Below are 22,927 nucleotides of genomic sequence, written 5' to 3'. Positions count from 1 at the left end.
TCAATGGTAGTAGAGCCAGGACTTGAATTAGCTTCTGACTCCACCCTCAAACTCCTTCAAGTACTTGTCTCCTAGAATTTTGATAAGATGCCCTAACTCTCTGGTCCCTACAAGCAGGGCTGGCTTGTTGGATTTGTGACCTATGTAAGTTGCACAGGGCCCAGTGCTTAGAAGGATCCCACACTTGGTTTAGTGCTCTGCTGTCACTAAATTCTTAATTTTTTAACAAGGATTCTGTATATTCATTTTGCACTGGGGCCTGCAAATTATGTAGCCAGTTCTAAGAGTAAAGAGCCCTAAGAGTAAACAGGGCTGCTCCTGGTTCTTGAGATGAGTGATCATCCACCTAGAAACTTGGAAAACGTGTAGAGCTGTAGTTGAGTTGTCAAAAACAGTTAGCTTCAGCTCTGACCACCAATGCCCATCCTTAAGGAGATCTAGGCTTTCCTCAACCCTCTACTCCAACCTGGACAGACTTGTGAAAAGAAGTTTCATTCTTCAAGTATGTGCTAATTGAGTTAGCATTTCAATTATCCTTTGACCCTTGCTGGAAGCCAAAGTAATTACATTTCTGTTTAACTTAGTATTTGCTAATAGAAATGGTGACTAATTAGAGAACATTTAAAAAATTATTTCCTCCCCACTACCGGTCTTATTTTAGAAATCAATACTTTCAAATTGCATTATTAACATTATCAATTATCATCCACTTGTACTTTGATGGCTTTACAAGCAATCCTTGTTGTGAAAAACTCTATGAAACAAACTTAGGGCAAACTTTTCCTGTTTCCCTTGAGCTTATAATGGCAATATTTTTATTTGTTTACTTATATTTAGTCATCTCATCTGACATAGTGAGATGATCCCACATTGTTTTTTAAGCCTTTTGTCTTGTTTATAATTTAATAAGGTAATACAACAATTGGAAGCATTGCTTTTTTTGAACAACATCCCCTTTAAAATTCAGGAGAGAAGCATATTTAAAAGAAGGAATGACTAATGCATTTTGTTTTAAGCATATTTTCAAGAAACCATTTTAGAGCTGAAAAATACCTTACAAATCATATTTAATGTCCTTATTTTCCCCATAAGAATAGAGACTGTGATTTGCTCAATGAATAATGGTGAGTTCATAGCATACAGGAAGAGACCCCAGGGCTATGGACTCTATCTAGATCACCACCTTTTGTGCTTAAATAATTCCAAATATTTTGGAGTAATGGTCACTAAATATTACTGCAGAGTTCAAACTATGACTCTAGAAGTTGAAGTGGCATATGATTTTAATGGTGCAAAGGAAAATAAAAAGTCTCTACTGTTCTCTCTAAAGATGACAGGAATCACTATTACATCATATGTAACTGTTCATCAAGAATATCACTTTTGGAGACACACAAAATATATCACATATATCTTATACATAACACTATATTAAAATCTTTAATGAGGATTTTAATTTTGTGATTGGATTGGATTGGATTTTGTGAGACTCTTTGCTATGTCTGCTTTTTCTTGTGAAGTTCTCATGACCACAGGACATGTGATTTGACCACAGTGTATCTGAAGCAGAGAAGAGTAATCACAAGCCATGCAGAAGCTGCTTAAAGGGCTGCCGAGAGCCATTTGGTCCTTTGGTCCTTACCAGTGTACCTTGAACATACCTTAAATGTACCTGGATCACTACTTTCATCTCCCTGACTCATTCGTACTCATACATGTGTGTGTCTTACAAGACTGTGAGCCTCTTAAGGGCAGGAACCATGTGTTTGCTGTTCATCTTTTCATTTGTAGCATCTAGTTCACTGCCTGGCACATCGTAGAAAAGAAATGAATAAAGAAATGAATGAATGGATGGATGATTTAACATCTTAGGGAGTGCCTGCATTTTCACACAGATTTATTACAGTGAAAGTACAATCATTTTAATGAAGGCGGGAAAAGATATGTTGTACTTTGAAAAGAAAGCCCTCTCTGCCTTGCATAATGTTCACGATGTACTAAGTGTAATTCAATGATTAAAGAGTAAAGAGAGGCATAAATTTATCCACTTACTTGCAAGCAAGCCAACTCCACTTGCCAGGGATCCAACCCAGGCTGTTTTTCCTTTCCCTTCACCAAAGGCATCCAGCCATTCTATGTACAGGACTCCAACAGCTAGCGGGGATCCGTAACACAAAAACTGAGTAAAGAAGGAGACAAACACAATCACCCAGCCCCATCCACCGTCAGGTGACTTTTTAAGTTCCATTGTAAGACAAAATCAGGAGACGTTTCTCTGCAGGTCCTAAACAAAAACAAACAGAAAAGAAAAGCTTATTTAGAGTGTGGTAGGACACAGCACTTGGGGTTAAAATATCTCCTCCGAAAGTAAAAAATAAAAAAGGTTCTCCAAAGACATGCATGGCAAAGCATAAAATATCACTGACATAGCAAGTTAACAAATACATCTGCATTTATTATTTGAATAAATGATGCATATACATAGTACAATTTTTTTAATTATAAAAAGGCGTAAAGTGAAATATAGCCTTCTCAACCTTGTGTACCTTCACCAGGTTCCCACTCTGCTCAACCACAGAGAGCCACTAATGTTAGTTTCTTAGTTTTTAGTTTCTTGAGTTCCCTAGGAAGCAGATTCCTAGCAAGAAGGAGACTGATTAGGAATGCTCTCTAGTTGATGCCTATGGAAGGGCATAGATGGCAAAGGGAGCAGATCAGCTGCAGATAACTTTCCAGTTATAAAGAAGGGGATTTCTAAAGTTGGGATGACCCTTCAGAGCTGTGCTGAGCTGGGTGCTGGGAGCTTCCCATCCATACTTCCATGTTGCTCATGCACTGGATGTGGCTACCCAGGAATGGGTGGTGATCCGAGGTGAGGTGGCTCCCTTCAGAGGAGGCAATCTATCCCCATAAGAGCTGTCAGCATTCTCGACAGTTGGGGCAAGGACTCTGTCATTCCTGAAGGGGGCCTGGAGGGGAACTGGCAGCACATCACAATGCTCACTGACTGGAGTATTTTTCCAGTTTCTTTATGCATTTATAAGCAAAACCAAGCAAATATTCTCAATGTCTTTTTCACAAAAAAGTAGTATATTATACATTACATTCCCCATCTTCCTTTGTCCACTTAACATCCTGAGAGATTTTTCCCTATCAATACATAGACAGCATCCTTAGTCATTTTTATAAGTACATAGGATGTACTTATACCATATGGCTGTATGCTTGCTTATTTATTTACTTATTCAATACGCAAAAACACTTGCATGGTTCAAAATGAAAAAAAGACAAAAGATGAACAGTTCCTTATGTACCTATTTCCCACCTAAGCCTTATCTTCTCCACAGGTAACCAGTGCATCTTGTTTCTTGTATATCCTTCTAAGGTTTCTTTATGCATACACTGGCAAACTCAAATATAGATTTCCTCTATTTTTTACACAAAAAAGAGCATATTATATACATTGGCATGTGTTCTCTTTCACTTGACAAATATCTTGAAGATCTTCCACATCAATGCATACTGACCTTCTTTACTCATTTCTTACTTCTGTACTATAATCCAGCATGGAACTTTATCTTAAGTTTGTTTGACCAGTCCCTATGGCTTCAATGAAAAACAATGTGCAGTGAAAAACCTTACATATTCATATACCTTTTTGCTTATACGCATATCTGTTGGATAAAATCCAAAAGAGGAATTGCTGAGTCAAAAGGAATACACATTTATAATTGTAATTTCAGAAAGTATGGAAAAAGGCTGAGGTGGGAGGATCATTGAGGCCAGATACTACCAAATTAAGTTCAAGAGCATTGAACTAATTCATATTGTTTCCAGGATTTTGAATGTGTTGTGAAACTTTTGGATTTTTGCAAATTTCTTGGTTTTAAAATAGCATTTCATCATAGTTTCAACTTGTATTTCTTTTTCTTTTTTTTGTTTTTTTTTGAGACGGAGTCTCAGTCTGTCGCCCAGGCTGGAATGCAGTGGCATAATCTCAGCTCACTCAACTTGCATTTCTTATAGTATAAATGTGGTGTATCATTTTGGAGATGAAAAGTCAGTTGAAAATCCTAATTCTTAGGTGTATTTGGATATTCTATTCTGTTCCATTGGTCTGTGTATTCATACATCATTACCACATTTGTTTAATCACAGAATCTTTTTTATAAAAGTTCTTTTACCATATTTTACTCTTTAATGCGGCTTTTTCTGTCTTTATAATTACAATCCTTTTGCAATATTTTGTAGCTATTCATGTTTTCTGTTCTATATGAACTTCAGAATCAGCCTGTCTGGTTCAAAAAGAAATCAGATGATGCTTTCATTAGGACTGAGTTAAATTTAAAAATTGATATATGGAGAATTGACCTTTTACGATGTCAACTCATTCTAAGAACATAATATGTTTTGCATTTTTTCAAGTCTCCGTCTATGTTCTTAGTGTTTAAAATGTTCCTCAATAGTTCATTGTACTGTATTTTTATAGATTTTATCCTTGCTGCTAATATTGTAATTGGGGGTCATTTCTTTTATTTGTCTTCTGTTTGTGTGTTTAAAAGCTATTGATGTCTGTATGTTAATTTTACACCCCACTTCCTTACAAAATTATCCTGTTCGTGGTGGATTTTCAGATGATTTTCTGGGGTATATACAATATACAATGCAATACAGTCATATAGTCACCTACAGTTACAATTTTTATCTCCTTATATGTCTTAAATTTTTATACTTCAAATTTCTTTCCTTTTTTAGACGGAGTTTTGCTCTTGTTGCCCAGGCTGGAGTGCAATGGCTCGATCTCGGCTCAATGCAACCTCCACCTCCTAGGTTCAAGCGATTCTCCTGCCTCAGCCTCCTGAATAGCTGGGATTACAGGCAACCACCACCATGTTGGACAGGCTGGTCTTGAACCCCTGACCTCAAGTGATCTACCCACCTCAGCCTCTCAAAGTGCTGGGATTACAGGCGTGAGCCACTGTGTCTGGCCCCTAATTTCTTTCTTTTGTCTTTGCATTGAACACTACATATAGAATAATATCAATTTACAAAATTATACATTTTTGTCTAATTTCTAACTTTAGTGGGAATGCCCTCAAATACCACGATGTTGTCTCTGGTGCTTAGTTGGATTTCTTTTACAAAGTTAAGACAGTAATTTGCATTTTTATATTTTTGAGTGTTATTATAAGTAATCATTATATTTTATCAAATGTGTTTCCAGTGTATAGGAAGATAGTCATACAATTTTCCCTTTATAACTTTTAATATGGTAAACTATATGTTTTCTACTACTGAAGCATCTATGAATTATTGGATTAAATTTCCTTGGTTCATGCATTATTTTAACTATGTTAGTCTATTTTGGGAGAGGGATTTTTTAATTCATAGGCAAAATTTGTCTATTTTTGTTTTTGATTTCTACTAGTGTTGGTACCCAAATGATGTTTACTTTATTTAAAAATTTGGGCTGGGTACAGTGGCTCATGCCTGCAATCCCAGAACTTCGGGAGGTCAAGGCAGGCAGATGGCTTAAGGACAGGAGTTTGAGACCAGCCTGGGCAACATAGTGAAACCCTATCTCTACCAAAAAAATACAAAAATTAGCCTGGTGTGGTGGTGCAGCTGTAACCTCAGCTGCTCAAAAGGCTGAGGTGGGAGGATGGCTTGAGTCCAGGAGTTTGAGGTTACAGTGAGCAGTAATTGCACCACTGCACTCCAGCCTGGGCGACACAGTGAGACCCTGCCTCAACAACAACAACAACAAAAGGCAAGAAAAGAAAAGAAAAAATTTTCTTCTTTTTCTAAACAGCTTACATGGCAATGGATTTGGAGATCCAAGGCCTAACCTTCAAGTCCCCAGCAGGGCCTTCCACTTAACCTGCACCTTCCATGTCTCTTCACTATGCCAGGTTTACAGTCAGGTGCAACAGAGTCTTTGCCCACAGATTCTGCCAAACCATGCACTTGGCTGTGCTTTCAACAGATAATGTCTGAAGACAGTAGGAATATCAAGTATCCATTCACACGCAGCCTAATTAGATGACAAGGCATTTGGCTACCTTTAGAGAGTCATAGCTATACCCATCATTTGCCTGGGCTTCTGTGGATTTATTTCTTCACTTTGATTTCAGAGCAATGCGCAGAACTCATGTCACCATGTGCCATAAGTCTTTATACAAATTAACTTTCAACATTTAATAACCAAAAACAGAAAGATGTTACAAGTAGTGAACAAAACTGTAGGTATAAAATCCAGACACTCAAACCACAAGATTGTGTTAACAGAATTATCCAAACTTCCAAATCAGAAACTTTTGTAGTAATCAAATATGTTCCTCTATTGGACATGTACTCTCTCCGCAAACTCTCTTACCTACTCTATTGTAAAACTAAACAATGCAATTCTGGTCTTTCTAATGACAATTTAGTACTTTACAATTTCTGTTCAGAATCCTCTTTAAAGAAAATGTTGTCTGAACTCCTCAAACTAGACAGGATATGATAGAAATAGCCAAACACCTGAAGAGACTAAGAGGTTGTGTGAAGACAAATGCATATGAGATTGTCCTTCATTCAAATGCTCCAATCACAGCACTTTAGGAAAAGTACACATTTATAGAGACAAAGCACCACAATCATGAATAAAGCCAGTATTCCTGAGAGGTTGCAGGTAATGGGGGAGGATGAAGAGAATTATCTCCCTTACCAGTTTTCAAACCTAAGTAGACAAAAATGCCTTTCTACACCACATACTTCTGCCCTACCTTGCATTGCCATGCCTTGCCTTCGGTGACATTTCAGGATGTAGGACAAGAGCCAAAGAAATTATCACAGTAAATATTTAAGAGAGCAAACCTTGGAAATACAAAGTTCCCATGCACATCAACTCTGACTAGAAAGGCAAGTTTTTATAGCGATGACTAACAGCTTCTGATCTGTCATCATCTCAGAGTTTAAGATACATGTAGTCTCAATAGAACACAGTGAAAACTACTTTTAGTAGTTTAGTAGTTCTTTTATCACTAAAAGAATCACTTTTAGTGATTTCCTGTATTCTGTCACTCTAGCACCCTCCTCCCATGGCTTCCTCTATTCCCTAGGTGCCTCTCACCAGCTGTTTTTCTGATATTCTGTACTGGGTAAGGTGATTTTATAAATAGGCTAGTCTTCATTTCTCCTTTTTGGTAATGGTGCTCAACTTCCTTTTTGAGGATATAGATCTGCCCTACGGCTAGAGGGCTTGTGGGACTGTTAATTAAGTTTCCTCGACCTTGAGCAATAAAGCGCAGATAACCCAAGAGAAGCCAGGAGGCTTTCAGGACTCTGAATCTTGATTGAAATGCCTGAATCTTGAGTGAAATGCTATAAGGAAAGGAAAGGAAAATCTGCAGAGATTACGGATCCCCATGAAAGTGCACTGAAGAGACCTGTCAGTTCTACTACCTTGACCTCCCAGAGATACCGAAGCCTGGTTTCTCCAGCCTTCCACGTTTGTGAGCTAACCCAGTAAATTATTTTGTTAAGTTATTGATACTCATTTCTTTACTTGCACAATATATTTACTTGGATAAATATATTGTGAGTATGCAGTAATTTCAAGTTGATTATTTTAACCCTCTATACCCCATTTGGTCCCATTTGGGACAAAGGTAAAGCTGAGGAATATTGTTGATGACCATAGAATGTAAGAAATACAGATGTGCCATACCTGTTTTTAAGAAAATTTCTTCCTATTATCGTCCCTTCTTCATATTTTATGATCTAATATGATAAATTCCCTTATCTGGCATTCTTTTTAATAAAAATTCCATATTAACTAAAATTTCCACTAAGCCTATTTATCCTAATGTTTACAGAAATGCAGCAAGATAAAAGTGGTCTTAAAAATTAGCTGGGTGTGGTGGCATGCACCTGTGGTCCCAGCTACTTGGGAGGCTGAGGCAGGAAGATAGCTTGAGCCGAGGAGGTCAAGGCTGCAGTGAGCCATGATCATGCCACTGTTCTCCACCCTGGGCAACAGATCAAGATGCTGTCTCAAAAAGAAAAAAAATAGAAGAAGAAGAAAGTGGTCTTTATTCAAAATGTTCTTGATCACTTACATTTACGTTATATTGCACTAGTTACTAAGGGAGACTAGAAGACATAGAAGGTGTGGTCCCTGACCTCAAAAGCTCTTTTAACTCATTTAGGAAGGTAAGATATGTGTACATGGGAAAGTGTCTCCATGTGGGAAGGTATGTGCACAAGAGAGTATGTACACGATCGGGTGCCAAACAAGTGGATGGATATTAAATGTTTAGGAGTCAAAGGAAATGAAAGCACTCAAGGTGGGAGCAGGAGTGGAAGAGCCTCATAAAGTAGGTTAGTTCTAAAGAACAATGAAGAGATTCATATAAGGGCGGCCAAGGCAAGAGGAACAACATGAACATACATGTGTAATCAGGATAGGCCTGATAGGTTTGCTGGAGTTGTAGAGGGCAGTTCTTACAGGGCTCACATAGCAAAACAAGATTAGAAAAATGATACTCTCCATGTAAATTCAAGAAGAATGAGTTTTAAGAAGTCTGTGTTTATAACCCCAAGAAATAATTGTTTCTACATATTATAGAATAAATCATTTATATTATCTAAGTGGTGGAATATTTTTTCAAAAAAAAAAAAAAAAAGGCCAGGTGGGGTGGCTCACGCCTGTAATCTCAGCACTCTGGGCGGCTGAAGTGGGTGGATCACCTGAGGTCAGAAGTTCAAGACCAGCCTGGCCAACATGGCGAAACCCCATCTCTACTAAAAAAATACAAAAATCATCTCGGCAAGGTGGCACGCGCCTGTATTCCTAGCTACTCAGGAGGCTAAGTCTGGAGAATCGCTTGAACCCAGGAGGCAGAGCTTGCAGTGAGCCGAGATCACGCTACTGCACTCCAGCCTAGGTGACAGAGCAAGGCTCCATCTCTAAATAAATAAGTAAACAAATAAATAAAACAAGATCTGTAAGTATCAGAAGGCACTATGTTATTTAGACTTACGGTCCATGCATATATTCAACGTTTTGGAGTCTTATTCATACAACTGTATGAAAATGTGTTTCTAGGAAATACAGATATTGTACTATATTCTAGTAAACTCTTTGAGAATTTGGAATCTCCTTTAACCACAGTGTTAGCAAACCAGGACTCTGAGTGATCAGACACCTTATAAAACTCAAAATTAGAAACCATTTTGAGAGATCATTTGAAGAACACTAATTTAGGGGCAGTTTTGTTATACTACAGGGTTTAAAGAAGTATCACAGATTTAATTTGAACTTGAACTTGTAAGCATCTTTCTTAACTTTAACTTAAAAATCAAATACTGTACCTGTATTTTGAACCTCCCTTGGAGGAGACAGAAGAGCATGAAATAATATTAACCATTAAGAAGATATCACTATTCAACAAAATTAGATTATCATTAGTATAAAGGATGGTGTATCTCCTAAAGCCAGAACCTGTTTTGTTAAAGGGGAAAGGAGGGTTGGCAAGTTGTAATCCCTTCCTTCAGGAAACGAAAACGACTATTGATGAAAGACTACATTTCATTCACAATAAAGCTTTAAGTTTCAATGCCTTCGATTGTGTTTAGTTCTGCTCAAATAATGCCAATCCTTTGTTTCTTCAACTCTTTACATTGGCTGAAAATTTCTGCTCTGGATATAGGCTGTCAGAACTGCAGGTGTGACATTTAAGAACACTGAATATTTCTATCTCTGAAATGTATACATATGCACTATACTAATTTTTGCCAAATACAAAGTGATTTACAAGTATTTAATCTTATTTTCAGTTGACAGTTTCCTGTTGCCTTTGCTCCCTTCCCCAAAATAATCGTTCCCTAATAACCCCCATTTGAGCATTGTCTATAAATATCTTCTTAAGATTCATAGATAGACTTTTCACTTGAAATATAAAAGGAGTTCAACAGTAGCACATTTTTATTTGAATCTCAATCACTACCAGATTGTCTGGTGCTGAAACACTTTATTTTAAGAGCCTAGAATCCTGTGACTTTATCTTGGGAAAAAATGGTTGATTCCAGGTTGATTTTGCCTTGATCTAGTCATCTGTGAGGTGAGTCAAAAGTCTAAATCATGCTGGGTTCCATGACCTTCCTACAGTTACATTTATGACACTTTAAGGCTATAAACCACAGGTGAGGAGGTGGACTGAAACCCTCATACGCTGCTGGTGCAGATGAAAAGGCTGAAGCCACTTTGGAAAAAAGTTTCAGGGGTGGAAATGGGGAATGACTTAAAGGGTGCAGGGCTTCTTTGTGGGATGATGAAAACATTTTAAAATTAGATTGTGGTGCAGGTAGCACAACTCTATGAACATCCTAAAAATCGCTGAGCTGCACACATGAAATGGATCAATTTTATCATGTATGAGTTATACCTCAATAAAGTTGTTAAAATGAAACACTTCAAAAGCTACTGAAAATTATATTTTAGCTCTGACTCCAATGTAGGTAACAAGTTTTATAAACTAAAGAGCAAACCTGGCCGGGCGCGGTGGCTCAAGCCTGTAATCCCAGCACTTTGGGAGCCCGAGACAGGCAGATCACAAGGTCAGGAGATCGAGACCATCCTGGCTAACATGGTGAAACCCCGTCTCTACTAAAAAAATACAAAAAACTAGCCGGGCGAGGTGGCGGGCGCCTGTAGTCCCAGCTACTAGGGAGGCTGAGGCAGGAGAATGGCATGAACCCGGGAGGTGGAGCTTGCAGTGAGCTGAGATCCGGCCACTGCACTCCAGCTTGGGTGACAGAGCGAGACTCCGTCTCAAAAAAAAAAAAAAAAGAGCAAACCTGTTCAGCCAGAAGCAGTTGTAATACTTATGTCACTCTTCCACTCAATGACTTTTGTCCCTCCAAACATATATCATTTATCCTATACCACCTCAGTTTGGGTGAAAGAATCCTGGGAATTGAGAAATAATTAACCAATACCAAAAAACAAACAAACAAAAAATGTAGGTAAACAAGTCATTCTTTGGGTGTTTTAATGAAATGTAAGTAAAAATGTAGATTTTGGGGGGGAATTCTAAAACAATAGGTAAACAAATATATTTAATACAAACTGAAGCTCATAACTCAAATACAAATTAATTACATTTCATTTCATGAGAGGCATAACACAAGTGATCATTTCTCTAGGTCTTGAATCTGCCTTGCTCCCTACCACATCTATTATTCGACTTCTACTTTTGCTTTCCCATTTCTTAAACAATTTCATTTTATACTGTTCAAGGGGTAAAAAGTGCATCTGCAGTCATCAGCTGCAACAGTGTCAATACACTTATAACTGATTTTTATAACCATTTTTAAGTAGGATAGAACTTTAAAATAAGTCTTCTGGCCGGGCGCGGTGGCTCAAGCCTGTAATCCCAGCACTTTGGGAGGCCGAGACGGGCGGATCACGAGGTCAGGAGATCGAGACCATCCTGGCTAACACGGTGAAACCCCGTCTCTACTAAAAAATACAAAAAACTGGCCGGGCGAGGTGGCGGGCGTCTGTAATCCCAGCTACTCGGGAGGCGAAGGCAGGAGAATGGCGTGAACCCGGGAGGCGGAGCTTGCTGTGAGCTGAGATCCGGCCACTGCACTCCAGCCTGGGTGACAGAGCGAGACTCCGTCTCAAAAAAAAGAATTAAAAAATAAAAATAAAAAAATAAGTCTTCTCTGGGTCAAAGACCTAAACTGTCAGGTAAAACTACTCTCTTTGTTGATTTATATATTAGCAAATGCCATCACGTTAACACTAACGTAAGTCCTTTAAAAGTTATAGTCACCAGTGACTTAATTTTGGCACTTTCCAATGACATTTCAAAATGTCAGTGTATCATTTCTCTTCTAAGGTCAAATAAATATAGTTATATATCAACATCGGTTTTTAAGGAAAAGAAAAAGAATCCACCCTGTTGTGCTTCTAAAGTATTAAAACTCTTTGTAAAATCATATTGAGTCATCTTCATTCTGTGTGTGTGTTTGTGTGTGTGTGTGTGTATATACACACACAATTCTATAAGCATTTTCTACAGTTTGAAATAGCTATTCCAGGGGGTGAACTCCAAATGATATATATACTTTTTTTGTTTTGTTTTTTTTTTGAGATGGAGTCTTGCTCTGTCATCCAGGCTGGAGTGTGGTGGCGCGATCTTGGCTCACTGCAAGCTCCGTGTCCCAGGTTCACTCCATTCTCCGGCCCCAGCCTCCCGAGTAGCTGGGACTACAGGCACCCACGACCATGACTGGCAAATTTTTTTTGGTATTTTTAGTAGAGACAGGGTTTCACCATGTTAGCCAGGATGGTCTCAATCTCCTGACCTCGTGATCCGCCTGCCTCGGCCTCCCAAAGTGTTGGGATCAAAGGCATGAGCCACTGTGCCCAGCCTCCAGATAATAATTTTAGTACAACTGTAAATCCAGTTGTGATGGCCTTGATCAGATTGTCTCAGAAGTCAAGACTGACTACTAGCATACTAAATATTGAAAGACAACGTAAAAGAGGACATGAAAACCAAGGTTTTGGTTAAATATCTACATCTTAAAAATTAATGCTATTAGCCAAACAGTGATGAACATATACAGAAAATAGTCTACATATTAAGATAGACTATAGATAGAATACATTAAATATACTAAATATTCAGCCAGGTGCAATGGCTCATGCCTGTAATTCCAGCACTTTGGGAGGACAAGGTGGGCGGATTATTTGAGGCCAGGAGTTTAAGACCAGCCTGGCCAACATGGTAAAACCCCGTCTCTACTAAAAACACAAAAATTAGCCAGCTCTGTTGGCGGGTGCCTATAATCTCAGCTACACGGGAGGCTGCGACAGGAGAACCGCTTAAACCCAGGAAGTGGAGGTTGCAATGAGCTGAGATGGTGCCACTGCACTCCAACCTGGGTCACAGAGCGAGACTCCATCTACACAATGGACTATTATTCAGCAATAAAAAGGGATGAAATACTTATACATGCAACAACATTTATAACCTTAAAAACCTTAAGCTAAGTGAGAAAACGTAATTGAAAGAGACCACATATTGTATGACTCCACCTATGTGAAATGTCCAGAACGGGCACATCTGTAGAGACAGAAAGCAGATTAGTGGCTGCCTAGGGCTGGGAGGTTTTGGGGTAGGGAGAAATAGGGAGTGACTGCTAATGTATATGAGGTTTCTTTCAGGGGTGATGAAAATGCTCTAAAATTGATTGTAGTGATGGTTGTACTACTCTAAATATACTAAAGCCATCAAGGGAGCTATACACTTTAAATAAGTGAATTATATGTAATTTATAATTTAATAAATCCAAAAAAATTAATGTAAACCCTGACCATGTGAATTTGTCAAAACTCATCATACTGTATGCTTATAATTGTTGAATTTTACTGGATGTAAGTTATAACACGATAAATCTTGTTGGGAACAGACCCCCCAAAATCTGGCCATAAACTGGCCCCAAAACTGGACATAAACAAAATCTCTGCAGTACTGTGACATGTTCATGATGGCCATGACGCCCACGCTGGAAGGTTGTGGGTTTACCGGAATGAGGGCAAGGAACACCTGGCCCACCCAGGGCGGAAAACCACTTAAAGGCATTCTTAAACCACAAACAATAGCATAAGCGGTCTGTGCCTTAAGGACATGCTCCTGCTGCAGATAACTAGCCCATCCCCTTGTTTCCCATAAGGGATACTTTTAGTTAATCTAAAATCTAAAGAAACTATGCTAATGACTGGCTTACTGTTAATAAACATGTGGGTAAATCTCTGTTCGGGGCTGTCAGCTCTGAAGGCTGTGAGACCCTTGATTTCCCACTTCACACCTCTATATTTCTGTGTGTGTGTCTTTAATTCCTCTAGTGCTGCTGGGTTAGGGTCTCCCCAACGAAGCTGGTCTTGGCAACTTACTTTTTAAAAGATGAATGCTATAAACACACAGTTACAATGACCAAATATATCCCCTGACTTAGAGATAAAATTAACAACTCTATGAGACTTTTCATAAATATGAGCCCACATACCGGGTCAAAGGCCCTCCTCCCTACCCACATCCACTCTCCCCACCTATACCTACACCCAAATTTTTAACCTAGTAACAGGTTTGTGTGAGGGAAACAAAATCAGGAAATTAGGTGTTGCTTACTTCATTGGTATTATAGCTCCTCAAACAAAGGAGCAACAGAGCAAAACTTCTCTTCAAGTGCAGGAATGCCTAAACATCATGAAAGAGGAATCTGAACAATGAGAATAAAACATAAATTCAGGGTTTCTGAGGTCAACATCAGTGACCTTGGGCTGCTTTAGGTACACATACATGGAGGAAGGAGAAAACAGAAAACTATTTTAAGCAAGTTAACAATTTTTTCAATTACTTCCTAGCTTTCCTTTATTCTTCTTAGTCTTACCATCAAGATGGGGTAGATAGGAAGAAGGCACATTTTTCTAGTATTTGGTTCCAGAACGATAGGAACTGAGTAATGGTTAAGATCAGACGCTTTTTAAATCAAGTTTGTATCTGAGTTCTGGTCCAGTCTGTGCTACTTAGCATGGGATTTTAAGCCAATTGCTTGTTGGCTTTGAGCCTGTTTTCTCATTTGTAAAATAGGATACGAGTGGGTTGCAAATTCAAAGCTCACTGCTAGGCATGTAGTAAAAAAAAAAAAATGCTTAATAAATGTGAGCTATTACTTTCACAACTTTAGGATTTTTTTCTGGTATTGAAGAATCTGGAACTTAAGGGATTTCTGGTAATTTCATAGCCATTGTCTAGGGAGTAGTTACTGGTTACTCCAGAATTCTAGAACAACAACCAGTTACTGAATCGTTTAGAAACATAGGGCTTTTAAAACTTTTAAATCTTTAGTTATTTCTTAATACTTAGAACACTTAAACAAAACTTTATAAAACAAAAGAGCAGAATAAATAGATTCTTTCAGGAGAATACGACTTTTTTTCCTAAGCACACTGGACCATAGAGGAAGACCAAAGGAATGTACAGCTGCCTGCTCCTTGACTTGCTGCATTTGATGCTGTCCCCACTGGCGGTGGCAATGCTATTAACCCCACACTTCGATGTGGCAAATCCCCAGAATCTGTTGGCTGGTCTCTGGCTAGAGAATGAGCACAGTTTCACCCTTGTAGCTCCAGAAAGGGCAAGAACACACCACTGCCAGCCAGAAGAGAGAAAAGTCTTCTTCCATCTCTTTCCCATTGTCCCAAATAGCCAAGCACAGGTTCAACCACCCAAAATGCCACCCTTCTGCTGTGCAGTAGCCAAGGAAAAGACCCGGGAGGAGCAGCTCCAAGAATCTCTGGGCAGTCAATGCCCAGATACTTGCCCCAATTCTTTGTGTCCAAGCCACACTCAGATGACAAAAGTCAACACTTTGTCTCTTTTTATTTTTTTCTTTTTTTCGGAGACAGTTTCACTCTTGTCACCCAGGCTAGAGTGCAATGGCGCGATCTTGGCTCCCTGCAACCTCCACCTCCCAGGTTCAAGCAATTCTCCTGTCTCAGCCTCTCAAGTAGCTGGGATTACAGGCATCCGCCGAAATGCCTGGCTAGTTTTTTTTTTTTTTTTTTTTTGTATTTTTAGTAGAGATGGGGTTTCACCATATTGGCCGGGCTTGTCTCGAACTCCTGACCTCAGTTGATCCACCTGCCTCAGCCTCCCAAAGTGCTGGGATTACAACACTTTGTCTCTTAAGCACTGCACAGTTGAGTTTATCTTGGCATTTTTCACAACCCAGTGTTCTGCTCTTTCCCCAGTTCTGCTTTTTCCACAGTCCCCAACAGAACAGGCATGGGGCTGGCAGGAAAACCCGAGAAGATTCTAACAAAGATAATGGTGTGTATGACAATAATTATAAGGCTGTCAGGATAATGACTGTCACCTATTAATTTGCTCAAATTAACAAAACAACCTCTCAGTGTGGGAAAGGTAGCACAAGAGAGGCTGTGATCATTTGGTAAAGGTATTATGTGGTTCACAAGAATGGCTGGTTGAATTTCCACTTCTCTGTGTTTTCAATAACTACAGTCTCATACAAGTACACACACAGATACTTACATCTATGAGTACATGAGAACATCTATTCCAGAAAATTTCACGTAAGGAATAAGCACATTGGCTGGTGTCCTGATTAACCTGAGTGTACATCACAGCCTGGTACCAGCGAAGAGTGTGACCTTCAGCAAGTTACTTAAATAGCTCTGTGCCTCTTTTTCTTCATCTGAAAAGTGAGGGCAATGGCAGTATTTACCTCATCAGATTGTGGTAATAATTATGAGAGTTAATTTCTGTAAAGCATTTAGCCCAGTGCCTGGCACATAGTAATCTGAATATAAAGTATCACTGTTTTCTTTTTTAATACCTTTAGATATAATTAGTAGTCACAAAAAGTTATTTTTTATCCTCCTATAGCTCCCCCCAAAATCTTTAAGGTACTTTCCCTATAAAGACCTCTGGCCAGAACATCCTCGACTCTCCTCCTTCCCTGCCACAATAGCACATCTTCTGTTAGATACTTGGTTCTAGGTTTTCATTATTTCAGGTTCAACTGCACTTAAAACACACATACACACACATACTAGTATCACATCTCTCCCCTCACCCAAAAATAATAATATGATATGGAAATGACATTTTTAACATCTCGTAGAATAATTTCCTGATGGAAAGAAAAGTCAGCAAATAGGAAGAAGGAAGTCTTAGTGAGGAAAGACCAGAATGACAATCATAGGCTGCTTTTAGATCACTGAAAAGCTCCCAGGTCACTGACAGCCAAAAAAAGACAAAATCAAGAGGCACTGAAGTCCAAACAAGGTTTGCTTTTGTTTCCTGTCTTTCCTTCCCTTTCTTCCTTCCATCCCACTTTCCTTCTTTCCTTTTCTCCTCAAATCAGGAAACCATATAGCTGGTTAGCACCCCCTTTCCAGATGTTGCAGCACAGTTATTAGGGTACCTGTTGGTAGAATGAAAGCTGACAAATGGCTTTTTCTCTTAAGCACTGCACAATCAAGTTCATCTTTGCATTCTTCATACCCCAGTTTGCTGCTCTTTCCCCAGTTCAGAGACCCCTTCCTTATCCCAAAGACTTCTAGGATCTCCCTTTCAAAACCAGTTTTCAAAAAAAGGTGGGTAATTCAATGTGCAGCAAAAAGCAAATGAAGAACCCCATTTTAAGTTTGTATTTCACATGAGCACGTTTCTAGCATCCATCCAAGCATATGCTAAAACCTACAGGGGATTTCAAGCCTGGCTATGAAGCACAGGCAAGGAGTTTGGCATAAAGTAACTATTTAGTAAGTGTTAGATCTTGTTACTGTAGTTGCATCTTTCAAAGGTTTTCTTAGAAAAACAGGAAACGGTACTCTCCCTACCTCTGCTTCCTCACCTTCTCATCATTCCTCTACTCAGTGATTTCTGGCTTCTGATGCATTCAAACAAGAAAAAGTATTTTCACTATGGCATTTCCTGCCTCCTCACTGTTCGTCAGCACAGCCTCCTCATTCTTGACACTGTTTACTTCTCTGTTTTTACGAACCACTGCCCCCTTGCTTTCGTGAGCCCACTCCCACAAGACTCTCCCAGGCTCTCTCAAAGGCCACCAACTGATCACAGATACTCAAGCAAGAAGTCTGAAGTCTCCATCCTCAGCACCTGACCGCTCTTCAGAACTCTAGATCCACATTTCTAACCAATTTTTCACCATTTTCCATGTCAAGATCTCAACTGGATGTGCCCAGGCCCCTCAAACTCAATTCTTAACTTCTCCTCCTGAATTTTATCTGGAAAACTGTCATGACCATAATTGCATTTGCCCAAGCACACAGCCTGACTTCATTGCATTCCAGCTCTTCCTTGAATCCCAGCCCCTCGTCTCCAGCATACCAGGGTCCCCCAAAGAGTTCTGCAATCAGACTCTTCCTCTCCATCTTTTCTGCGAATGCCTAGAGCATCACAACTGCCTACAGATGGATCCCTCAGCTTACACTGTCTCCCTGCTGTAGGGCATCTGCCAAGCTGCTGCCAGATGGATCTTCCTAAACCACGGCTCTCTGGTCATCTCAATTCTGCTTCCAAGTTTTCAAATTCTTCCATGGTTCCTTATCACCCACAATTTACCCATTAGCAGAGCACAAGTTATTTCATTAATTACAAAAGGACACTAAGAAATCAATGACAATCATTCTTGCCCTCATGACGCTTACAGTCGTCCATCACTAAAACTATAATGTTATTCAAAAATTATAAACAAAAATGAAAACATTGATTTTATAAAACCATGTTTTGTCCATATGACATCAGATATCCAGATCTTTAAATAAGTAGCCAGTTACCTGATTCTTTCTTCTAAAAGTCTACTGTAACGCTAGGATATCCCACAAATCTGTGTCCCCCAACCCACAGTTCATGACTCAGCATTTTAGCATGCTCCCTCCCTTGTCCAAGCTTTGACTCTTCAGTTCCTGTTAGTAGGTGGAGGCAGCTGGAATGCCTTTCTCCAATTTCTACTCTTCCTTCAAGACTGAGCCCAAATGTTTCTCTCATCTTGATGCCATCCATGAAACTCTACATCAGTCATTCCTCCTCCAAGGTCTCACACCAATTTAAGCATCCCTGCTACAACATTTATTATAATACATTGTTATTTGTTAAGGGACTAGCCCACAAGTCTATCCCATATGCCTAGCACTAAGAATTATGATTGGCACATAGGGAAAGCTCAACAAATCTGTATGAAATGAATGAATGAATTCATTGAAAGCCTACTTACCTAAATCTCCTATATATTCAAATGACTAATCAAATATCTTTCATTCAACAAAATGAATTGAGTGCATTTAGAAGGCATTGTGGGGTGAAGGAGATGTGGCCCCTTCCTCTCCGGAGCTTAGAGTCTGTTTCCACCACTGAATCTGAAAAGCTAGCTGAATACATGAGTAAAAAACTTAAAATCCAAATCTTTTACCAATATAACATCAGATGACAGGGCTGAAATGATCAAATAATTACCTGATTCTTTCCGATTCAGTTTTAAATGTCAAACATTCAGTGACGGTTAACATACTCTCTGATGTGGAAGGGTGGGGTTGACTTATTATTGGGACAAGGGCAAATCATGGCTCAGAACTGTCATTCAGAGCCTGTTGTTTGTCCTCTGTAGTCAGCTCAGTCACAGTAAGGTATGTGGTTTCTCTGAACACGTCATTCTTGTTTTATGTACTCAGATGCTTCCTTCTCATTGTCAACATCTGCTCTGAACTTTAAGTTAAAGTCAGGTCCACTTGTTTGTAGAATAGCTCATTGACCTAAAGCAAATAACACATCCCAGCCAGTCAAATCCAAGCAACCCAGCCTTAAAAACACACTTGTATTAAAGAATTTCACTGCAAATCCATTCATTATGTTTACCTTTTTATTTTTTGGATCCATATAAATAGCTTTTTAAAAAAATCTAAATTGCCATATTAACTTCTAAAAGTGAAACCACTTAATTGATTCATCTAGCTGAAATTCAAGAACATCCCCAGATAGCTCTGTTAAGGAAGAGGGACAGAATATGTGGTGAAATATTGCTGAGTTAAAGACAATGAAGATTTCTTTATCTGAACACCATAAGCCAAGCATATAAATATACCTCATCCAAGTGGAAACCAAAATTGATTCTTTCACATTGAGATGGAAAGACAGAACAGGAAGTAAAATATTTAGAGGAGCAGTTCTGAATCTTGGAATTAAATCACACTAATTGTTCCTGAAAGGGACAATAAATACAGGTAATTAACTTCTGGAGCCTCTGATTTTTTGAGACAGGTCCTTGCTGTGTTGCCCAGGCTGGGGGTACAGTGGTGCAATCACAGGTCATCACTGCAGCCTTGACCTTCCAAGCTCAAATGATCCTGTTACCTCAGCTTCCCAAATAGCTAGGTCTACAGGCAGGTGCCACTACAACCAGCTAATTTTTTATTTTTTGTAGAGACGAAGTCTTACTGTGATACCCAAGCTGGTCTCGAACTGCTGGGCTGAAGCAATTCTCCTACCATGGCCTCCCGTGGTAGGAAGCCTCTGAATTTTATCAATAGTGCTGCTATGAAAAAAGAATATATTTTAACCTTCAAGGCCTTGTAGATTTTTCAAAGTCTAGCATTTGCCAAAGAGCTCCTCTAAAGCTGTCATAATTTGGATACTGGGAGTACTACCATCTGTTTTAGCAAAAGGGGAAGAAATAGGTTATATAGGATCACCCAAGTCTGAAGCCAGAAGGAATTCTGGAAACTTTGACACCACTCAGGCCAAATCTGATCTCTTAATGTGTTTTGTTTGGCAGGCGCAACATTTTTGGTTTTGTTTTTTTTTAGCAAATTTGAATGAATTGCTGATTATCTTTTTATTTTTATTTTTATTTTTTTGAGACAGAGTCTTGGTCTGTCACCCAGGCTGGAGTGCAGTGGCACGATCTTGGCTCACTGCAAGTTCTGCCTGCCGGGTTCATGTCATTCTGCTTCAGCCTCCCAAGTAGCTGGGACTACAGACGCCTGCCACCATGCCTGGCTAATTCTTTTTGTATTTTTTTAGTAGAGACAGGGTTTTGTCCTGTTAGCCAGGATGGTCTTGATCTCCCAACCTCGTGATCTGCCTGCCTGTGCCTCCCAAAGTGCTGGGATTACAGGTGTGAGCCACCGTGCCCGGCCAAATTGCTGATGTTTTAACACTAGAAGATTTCACATAAAAATCTGAATTTCAGGATTCTCTCAAAACATTGAAAGGTCTGGTAACACTAGGCCCTCATTCTTCCATAACGATTAACTGGAACTGAGTAAGTCTGGCTCTCATTGGATGAGGCATTTTCTCTCCAGGTCCTTCCACTCCCTAATATCTCCTTGACCACAGGACTAAGGTTGCCTTGCATTTAGTTTCACCTGTGCTATCCCCCACAGCTTCACACACCTACTACCCAACCACTGCCCCCAGTCTTCTTTGCTCATTTATGATGCCTGTCTCATCTGGGTAAACCTTGTGAAGATTGTGATTGCCACCACTAATCTTATTCAATCCCTTAATCCACCCATGAGGAAACTGAAGTTGAGAGACGCCATGCTGAAGGAGAGAACAGTTTTGGGATCCTTTACTCACCAATCCAGTGAAGAGTCATCTATTTCTAAGTCCTACTCTCAAACTCAAAAGTGAAAATAGCAGGATCGGTAAACCACTCAGAGTCTGAGAAAAGATGGAAAGGTCCAAATATTTAACAAAGTAAATACAAAAATAGAGATGTAACAGAGTTAAATTTAGGCAGAGCGAGGGCCAGAAACTGAGATCCATTGGTATCATCATCTCCCTGTGTCCCACACTGTTACCAGGGTCACTGGACTGCCGGGTTCTCATTTCAGCTTCTCTCTACTCCACACAACCCTCTCCTGCAGAGCTTGGCCTGAGAGTAGTGTTCTGGTGAGGAAATCTATGATAATAACAACACTGATGTATTCTTTCAGTTAGCAAATGTTGTACACAATTTATACATGATCATGTGATGTTTGATCTGTTGTCTAAATACATACTTTAGAAGGTCATGTACAAAGTAGTATGTTTACTGTATTACTTTCATAATAAAAAAAAATCAAGACACACAGAAAAATATATGGGATGCTGAAATGCAAAAAGATCTGGTGATTTGGGGAGTTTATTGGGAATCGTGAGAATATTGGTAATCAACATTCTTCCAGAGAATCTGGAAGGCCTGGTCTTCACATTTAGTGCTATCACTTTTGCTAACATTTTTTTTTCATCCCACATCCTGTCTCTTCTCAGAGTTTAAGAGTTTCTTTTGGGTGGGTCATAAAAGTACAAGATCCCATGAGTAGTTTAAAGGTGTATTAAAACATTAAAATACGTCCCGTCACTGAACATGTAAGGTAAAATTAATCTGAATGATGAAAATGATGATGCAAAGAGAAAAACAGAGAAACAGTTCTGCTACAGGAATCAGGCACAGTTTCTAACTAATATTAATAATAATTATCATACACTACGCCCCTGTTACATGTTAGTACAATAGTTCAAAGGACAGGCTCTGGTCCATTTACTTAGTTGTGTGACCTTGTAAAAATTCTTAGTCTAAGATCAAAATAACGCCTCCCTAGATAACATAAGGCTATGTGGCTCCCTTGGCATAACATGTTTAATAAACATTAATTATTATTATTATTAATGATTGCAACAGAGAATAGAAAATGACTATACTCTGCTTATTGCCCCAGGAAAGTGGAAGTGTTTTCCAATCCAAAGAGTTTTAATCAAGCTAAGAGCTATTCATATCATCGGAATGCAGGTTTGAGGGTAAAACACTGTTGGATTTAGATAAAGCATTGAAGGATATTAGGAACACATTATTCTTTTATTGATTGAAAGTAACTGATAGGAAGTAAATATTGAGATTTTAATCAACTACTTATTTGAGAAGGAAATTCATAAAACTGAAATTAAAAGCAAAAAGTACAGTTAAGGATGTTGACACTGTTTATGTAAATACACCAATAATGTTCAGTCACATTTTAATTTCTTAGCATGACATGCCATAGTCTCTATGATCTAGCCCCATCCCACGTCCCAGCCTTATCTGTCTTAAATTCCAGGCTTCAGCTACTCCAAACTGCTTTGCTTCCTGTAAACACACTAGACTTCCTTATCTCTATGCTATTCTCTTGTACCAGTAGGCCTCTTTTCCATCAAGGAAATCCTCTTCCTTCTTCAAGTCCCAGCTAAATTGCTACACCCACCCCACAACTTTTCTTCATACTTAGCCTTGAATGAACCTCTCCTTTTCTTTGTCATTCAGTAGCACACTATTGATGTTGCTACCCTATGACTCCATTTAT

The 22,927-nt window shown here is 39.1% G+C and overlaps 1 protein-coding gene across 2 annotated transcripts in view; it reads right to left on the bottom strand.

Annotated features, from left to right (window-relative positions):
* Positions 1–22,927, bottom strand: part of SLC16A9 (solute carrier family 16 member 9) — a 60,597-nt gene that overhangs the window by 33,987 nt on the left and 3,683 nt on the right. Inside the window, exons 1-2 of one of the 2 annotated variants that reach the window (XM_007963379.3) lie at positions 16,116–16,278; positions 2,053–2,284 (exon numbers count right to left, since the gene is read on the bottom strand). In XM_007963379.3, coding sequence (XP_007961570.1) covers positions 2,053–2,248 — 196 coding nt within the window. In that variant the 5' untranslated portion in view covers positions 2,249–2,284; positions 16,116–16,278. Of the gene's footprint in view, positions 1–2,052; positions 2,285–16,115; positions 16,279–22,927 lie in introns of those variants that run through there. The other variant, XM_007963378.3, reaches the window with a different exon arrangement.

Source organism: Chlorocebus sabaeus, chromosome 9, assembly GCF_047675955.1.
Source record: "Chlorocebus sabaeus isolate Y175 chromosome 9, mChlSab1.0.hap1, whole genome shotgun sequence".
Classification (NCBI taxonomy): Eukaryota; Metazoa; Chordata; class Mammalia; order Primates; family Cercopithecidae; genus Chlorocebus; species Chlorocebus sabaeus.
Note: the sequence above shows the minus strand (reverse complement) of the source record. Positions and strands in the feature narration are given on the sequence as shown.